Source organism: Nematolebias whitei, chromosome 15 (genome assembly GCF_014905685.2).
Source record: "Nematolebias whitei isolate Nwh7 chromosome 15, NemWhi1, whole genome shotgun sequence".
In the NCBI taxonomy this organism is placed as follows: Eukaryota; Metazoa; Chordata; class Actinopteri; order Cyprinodontiformes; family Rivulidae; genus Nematolebias; species Nematolebias whitei.
In genome coordinates, this window is record NC_056512.1 from 19873028 (window position 1) to 19879712 (window position 6685).

General features: G+C 41.6%; 1 protein-coding gene across 1 annotated transcript in view; it reads right to left on the minus strand.

The window, feature by feature from the left end:
- Positions 1 to 6685, minus strand: part of hmgxb4a (HMG box domain containing 4a) — a 7396-nt gene extending 711 nt beyond the window's left edge. The window contains exons 1-12 of the mRNA XM_037688474.1: positions 6621 to 6685; positions 5947 to 6026; positions 5666 to 5796; positions 5506 to 5578; positions 4811 to 5401; positions 4488 to 4691; positions 1857 to 2032; positions 1689 to 1770; positions 1532 to 1596; positions 1350 to 1446; positions 1094 to 1257; positions 869 to 991 (exon numbers count right to left, since the gene is read on the minus strand). Coding sequence (XP_037544402.1) covers positions 869 to 991; positions 1094 to 1257; positions 1350 to 1446; positions 1532 to 1596; positions 1689 to 1770; positions 1857 to 2032; positions 4488 to 4691; positions 4811 to 5401; positions 5506 to 5578; positions 5666 to 5796; positions 5947 to 5968 — 1728 coding nt within the window. The 5' untranslated portion in view covers positions 5969 to 6026; positions 6621 to 6685. The remainder of the gene's footprint in view (positions 1 to 868; positions 992 to 1093; positions 1258 to 1349; positions 1447 to 1531; positions 1597 to 1688; positions 1771 to 1856; positions 2033 to 4487; positions 4692 to 4810; positions 5402 to 5505; positions 5579 to 5665; positions 5797 to 5946; positions 6027 to 6620) is intronic.

The following is a 6685-nucleotide window of genomic DNA, read 5'->3' on the forward strand; positions in this document are numbered from 1 at the left end:
TGATGCGACTTATAGAGCGGTGCGATGTGTATGGCGGAAAATACAGTAGTAATTTATTTATTTTAGTATATATATGTGGTGTTTTAAACCCTACCCACACTCTTGCAATATTCTAAATAATGTTTCTAAACTCTACACGCTCTAAAAGAGCACAGCATGTCATGATCTCAGCTCTCTGCCACCTGCCAGCGCTCTCGGCCACGCCCACTTCTCCACTGCAGAGCGGAGTTCATCCCACGCTGCAGGAGGACGTTTCTCCTTCAGCTGTTGGCTGCACACCGGTGCAGCAGGTGCTAAATAATTTAATTTAAATAATAATTCCATGCCGATCGTGTGGCTCATCCATCAATCAGCCAATTGCGCGTCATGCCCAATCTTATTTTGAGACACTGCGATAGAGCGAATCCGCGAAAAACAAACTTCGAAGTAGCGAGGGACTACTGTACACAAAGACTGACAGCTATTTTCACATTTTACAACTCCATTATTTTGCCTTTATCTCAAGCTATTCTATAAATGCAGCTACAAAAGTGTTAACGCAACAAAAACGTCATGCTGCTGAAAAATATGCAAATACTGTAAGCCCTGAAATAAACATTTCTGAATAAAGAGCAGAAAACGTAACTAGAGCTTTTTGTTTGTTTTTGTTGCACGTGTGCCAAAAAAAAGCAGCTCTGCCACGAAAGCACATTGACATCTGCCAAACAATTAAACTCTGTGTGTGCTAGCAGCATGTTACAAGCAGAGGATTAAAAGAGTTGTTTATGAAAATGAGAGTTGAATAAACTATTTAAATAAAAGTACGTTAATTAACCGAAAACCATTGCACATTTTCACGAGCTACTTTAAAAAAACACGAGTACTGTACCAAGACGTTTCGAGGACATCCGTTTAACTGTGGTATCTGTGCTGTGAGGCAGGTCAGCGGGCCCAGTGCACACAGGATGGAGTCCAGAAGGACAGACAGACTCCCAGAGACCGCCACCATCCCCTAACACAGCACATCAGTCTTTGTCTTACACGTTTCCACACAGATCGAAGAAAAAACATGGGCTTTCATTATTATTGATTAGTTATGAGCAAACGCACTCACCTCTGTCTCCTGCAGCCGGTGGCCAATCAGAGACAAGGACTCTCCGAGCAGCTGCAGGTGAGCTGCCGCGTCGATGGGGTCAACATCTGGCACACGAGCCGGGGACAGGGATATGGTGCCAGGAGTTCTGGTTGGTGACACCACCCCTGCTGCTGTTCCTACAACTGTGAGCACAAAACAGTTTAACAAGCCACAGTGTGAAGAGGAAAATAAACTGAGGAAACTGGTTCTAAGAGCTCCAGGAAAACAAAGATACCTTTGCATTTGCCATCGTTGGCGGTCTTGTGCTTTATCGTGGTGGCCTCAGCTTTGTTCTGTTTGTGCTGCAGATACTGAGCTTTCTGCCTCCACACCTGAAAAGACAAACATGTTTAGTACACCATCACAACGGCAAGAACAGCTGTTCAGATTCACAAAGTAGACGAAGCAAAAGCATACCAGTTTGTCCTTCTCTGGCATGGCCTTCCACACCTCTGCCAGCTTCCTGCTCAGCTCCCCAAAATCTGCAGAGGAAACACACACACGTGTTTTACGTCATCACCTTTGTTCATATTTGACAGAACATTATCGTTCTACACATCAACACGTTCCTGACCTAATCCTGGTTGTTCTGCATTTATGTTGACCCTGTACTCTTTACAAAACACCTGATAGGCTGTTGTGGTCTTCCTCTTGGTCTAGAGGAGTATAAAAATATTAATTTAAGACACAAGAAGGACAAAGCTTCCAAAAGAACAAGAGTAAAAACTGAACGGCTCCTTACCTTATCTTTCTCCTTCTCGTGCTTTTCTCTGTCTTTATCCTCCTTCTTCTTCTTCTTCTCTGCTGCTCCATCACTGCTCTGGTGGTGAGGAGCGATGGGCTTGCTCATGGCGTACATCGGACCAACAGCACTGTGAGTGACAGTAGGGTGGGAGTGGCTGTGGCTTCGGGATGAGTCTGGTGAAAATATACAGAAATGAACGTTCCAGGAAAATAAAACGTATCAGTGTTTCCACCACCACCTCAGAGTCAAAACTTTAATATAAAGATTCTTCTTTAAGCTGGTATTTGTGAGCAAAGTTTAAGAACAGCACAAGTCTTAAAGGAATTTGACCCACCAGTCAACTTTAGGGAAAAAACACTACCGTATTTTCAGCCGTACACATCGCACCGCCCTATAAGTCGCACCAGTTCAAACATGTCTAACAAAGTGGAAAAATCTATAAATACAGCGCTTCACTGTATAAGTCGCATCTATTATGCATCATCGCTGATGCGTCGCGTTTGTTACGTGTCACCGCTGACAACCTGAAAATGTGGGTCTGTATGCCTTTTTATAACCGTCTGTTGTTGTCGTTGTTGTCATCATTCTTTGTTGAAGTCATGCCTCGCTTGTAAAAGAGTCCTTGAGGCTCAATGGGATTAACCTGTCTGAATAAAGGTTGAATGAATGAATGAACCCAGAAATGTGGGCCAGTGTGCCAAAAATCGATTGGCTGTCAAATGGCGACCGTGGGAGCGTGCACGGGAGGACTTTTACAAGAATTTAACAAGATTAACACTTAAAAACATTTATTTGTTTGCTCAAAATCATAGTAAAGATGTGTCTCAGTCTAACTTTTCCTTAATAAATGCACTTTGACAGTCACATCATCTGGATTTCAAAAGCCGATACACGGAAGTAAGCGTGTGCACGGGAGGACTCACTGTGCATTTATTCGAAATTTAACAAGATAACCACCTAAAAACATTTATTTGTTTGCTCAAAATCGTAGTAAAGGTGCGTCTCAGTTGATGTTTTCCTTAATAAATGCATGTTGACGGTCACATCATCTGCATTTCAAAAGTATTCGCTGCCTCGGTGCTCCGGAAGCACGTTCTGAGGGAGGAAATCAGAAGGAGGAACGCTGTGCACTTCTTTGAAATTTAACAAGATAAGCACCTAAAACAATTAGTTGTTTGCTCGACTTTATAGTAAATTTGTGTCTCGGTTGAAATTTATTTAATAAATGCAAATCGGCTTCATTTCGCCGGGGTGGCACAGCGAAATGAAGCTGATTTGATGGTTGCTCCAGGTGAGCTGGACTAAGGTGGCAGGCTTTGGCAAGCCAATTGTGTCATTAATAGCCACGTTTGCCTATTACATGAAACAACGGCATGCCATACAACTCTGGTACCATCTAGCTGCTGAAAAATGATAGTGTTCAATATTTTCAGTCAGAATGAATGTATCTCAGACAAAAATTGGTTTATAAATATCAGAAAAAAATCCATCAATATGTCACTTCGGTGTATAAATCATAGGGCACGCAAATTATATCAGGTCTCTCTTGTAAATGAGTCCTCGAGGCTCAATGGGATTAACCTGTCTAAATAAAGGTTGAATGAAAATTATGCAAAAAACTTATAGGCCGAAAAATACAGTAAATAGAAAGCAGCTGCTGTGATCCTTACAATGGTTAAGGACTCATTTATTTGTGCTAAAAAAGTAAATCTGCAAACAGAATGTGTTGAAAACTGGATCTAATTATTATCCTCCATGATTTTCCTAAATGATTCAGAATTATTTTGAGCCTGAAAAGAAGAGTTTAAAAACATTTTACATGAGGAATTCTTGAGGATCTTCAGGTGTTTTAAAGCAGGGTTCTGCAAAAAGTTTATGAACATTTATCTTACCTGCTGTAGATAGCAGTTTGAGTGATCGTCGTTTGGGGAACGTTGAATCCTGACTGTAACGAGCTGAATTAGCTGAAGGCTAATTCAAACACGTGCAAAAACTCACGGAATTCAATAAAAATAACCGTGTAATGCAAAATTCATGGGGATGTGAAGGGTTTTACAAACTCTTATGAATTTTTTTATGAAGTTGTTTAAGATGGTAGCAGTCCAGTTTGCGCCTAGTCATGCTCAGACTAGCCATTAACTCGTCAGTCCAATTAGAGTTAAACTCCATTTCCACATTGAGACAATAAGAGATTAACTGTTCATACATTTTCCACAGAACCCAACTTCAAAGATATGAACCACATCGTGTACGTTGAGACAGTGGCACAGCTGCACTGTGTCCGTTTCTTCAGAACATTGTTTTTAACATCGATGTCTGAGAAAACAGAAAATGTTCCAAGTATTCATCTGGTGCTCAAAGATTACAGATGAACTATCCATTTTGTAACAAAGTAAATAAATAGAAGATTGTAAAACGCCCAAGCCTTTATAAAAAAAACACTAGTACAGTAACTTAAAGCACGTGATTTACTAAAACTTTTTACATGTTAAAAAATAAAAAAACAAGGTAAATAGTAAAAAGATTACTGACAGAGAGAAATCTGTTCTCAGCTTTAACACACCACATGTTCTTGTTAAACAAACAAGAATTACCCTTTAACATAAATTAATTTAAACAAGAGCTCACCACCAAATCCTTTGCTGTGCTTCTTGTCCTTCCCACTTTTATCCTTGTCTCTGTCTTTCTCTTTGTCCTTTTTCTTCTTGCTTTTCTTGCTCTTTTTCTTCTTCTTCGACAAGTGTGTATACGAGTCATCTATAACCAGTTCACCGGCCTCCAGTTCTCCCCCAGATGAAGAGCTGTCATCTCCCATGCCACCTCCATAATGGCCTGCACAGGATGGAAGACAACAAACACAACGTCAAGCATAATGTACAAAATAATATCAGAAATATAAACAAAGTGTATTCAATGCACTAACAAATTTTACATCCTGGTTTTTTTTTTACCTTCTACCTCCACCTCCTTCCCGACCACAGGCAGCGGGTCTCTGTTCTGCTGCAGCTTCTTCTTAGGCGACTTCGATGGCTGCATCCTTTCTCTATTTTTCTCTTTCTTCCCACCACTTTTGGACGAGTGCGACGTTAGCGGGAAGCTCTCTGGTTCCTCTTTCTCTGGAGACATGATAAGCTTCATTTTCAGTCCGTCAGCCTCCCGTAAAGTCAGTGGCTCCTCTTTGGGAGCACCGCCGTGAAACAGAGATGACTTTGAGGAAGAGGATGAGTGCTTTTTGAAGGAAGATGACGATGAAGACACGGGGCGTGAGAGTGAGAAAGAATGGCTGCTTTTGCCTACAGCTACGCCGCTGCTGCCGCTTTCACGTTTGCGCTCCTTGGAGGAGTGAGAGGAGAACGTTGGATAGGATGGTTTCTTGTGCAGGTGGGGGCTGGGGTCTGTACCTGTGGCCATAGGGGAAGTGATGGCCTGCAGGAGGCCCATCGCTGTGTCAGTGGAATGTGACGACGAAGGAGAAGAAAGAGGTGAACGGTCGACAGACTTGTGCTTTTTCTTATGGGGAGGTGGACCTGAACCTTCGTGGTCTGATGAAGTCAAAAGAATACAGATAAAGGAAATACACTTTAAATACAACCATTTCACAGAGCACTTTATCTCCCTCAGAATTTCTAACAATAAAACTTCTCACCCATGTAATAGTCATCACCATGCTTCTTCTTCTTTTTGTGCAAGTCTCCGCTCATCATGAAAAACTCTGAATCCTAATATGGATTAAAACAACAGTTTCATTTATACTACTGTCAGTCGCTCACACGTGGCGTTAATGCTCATTTCGACACATAACTTACCTTTGGCCGTTTCTTAGATGACTTTCGGACCTCAGCAGCCATCTCCTCCTCCTCCCGTAACAGATCCTTGTACGACCTCCTCTTTTCTCTCTGAGTACGACCTGCCACAAGGCCTCCGTCTGCCCCTACATCTAAAATATAACATCCACCGGAGGATTCTTGTCAAGGTGTGTATTTCAGTGCTCTATTTATCTAATCAGATATGCAGTTGAGGGGATATAAATTCAGTTTTGTCTCACAGCCCAAGAAATATAAAGTCAAATTAACAATGCCTTCTTTACCCTTATACTCCTCATATGCCATGGTTTCTTCTTTACTTGTCTTGGGATTTGGTGGTCAGCAAGAAAAGTAGGATAGTGCCCTATTAAGTAAACCCCCAAGATAAAAACAATGAAAGTTATTTCCTAATAACACACATAAAAAAAGCATTAAAAGTAATAGAAAACCAAGGCATTACTGCCAATTCACTGTGTAAAAAGATGTCAGATGTTGTCAGGTGTGTCCAACTAGTCTATACCTGGTACTCCCAACAGAATAAATCCTGTAAGTAACTTGAAAGGACTCTAAAATGGAAAAGTGTCGGTACTTGGGGAATCTGGGTTACAATGGTTTGGTCTGTCACCTGCTACCAGTGCAAAAACTTATACCCTAAACACATTCCCGCCTACTTTCGTAAACATACACGAACACACCCCCTATCTTTTGACTTCAATCAAACTCCAGCCTATTCTCTATCACTTCAGGATGTCCTTCCGTGTTTCCGCTCAGCCTTCCGGCTGAGGCGGTTTAGGAAACACCGAGGCTTTGCGGTACCACCAAGGCCGAGGTCGCTATTTGTGGACGAAGCATGGCGATAAACTAACTTTATATTTTTTTAATCTCCTCCCCGTTTATGCGTCATTTTAAAAACAGCAAGAAAACGAGACAAAGACAACGCTTTTTACATTTTTAGTACCTCAGTGGAGTCTAGAATTTACGCGGGTCCAGCAGCCATCTTTATTGTCTGCAGACAACAAAACA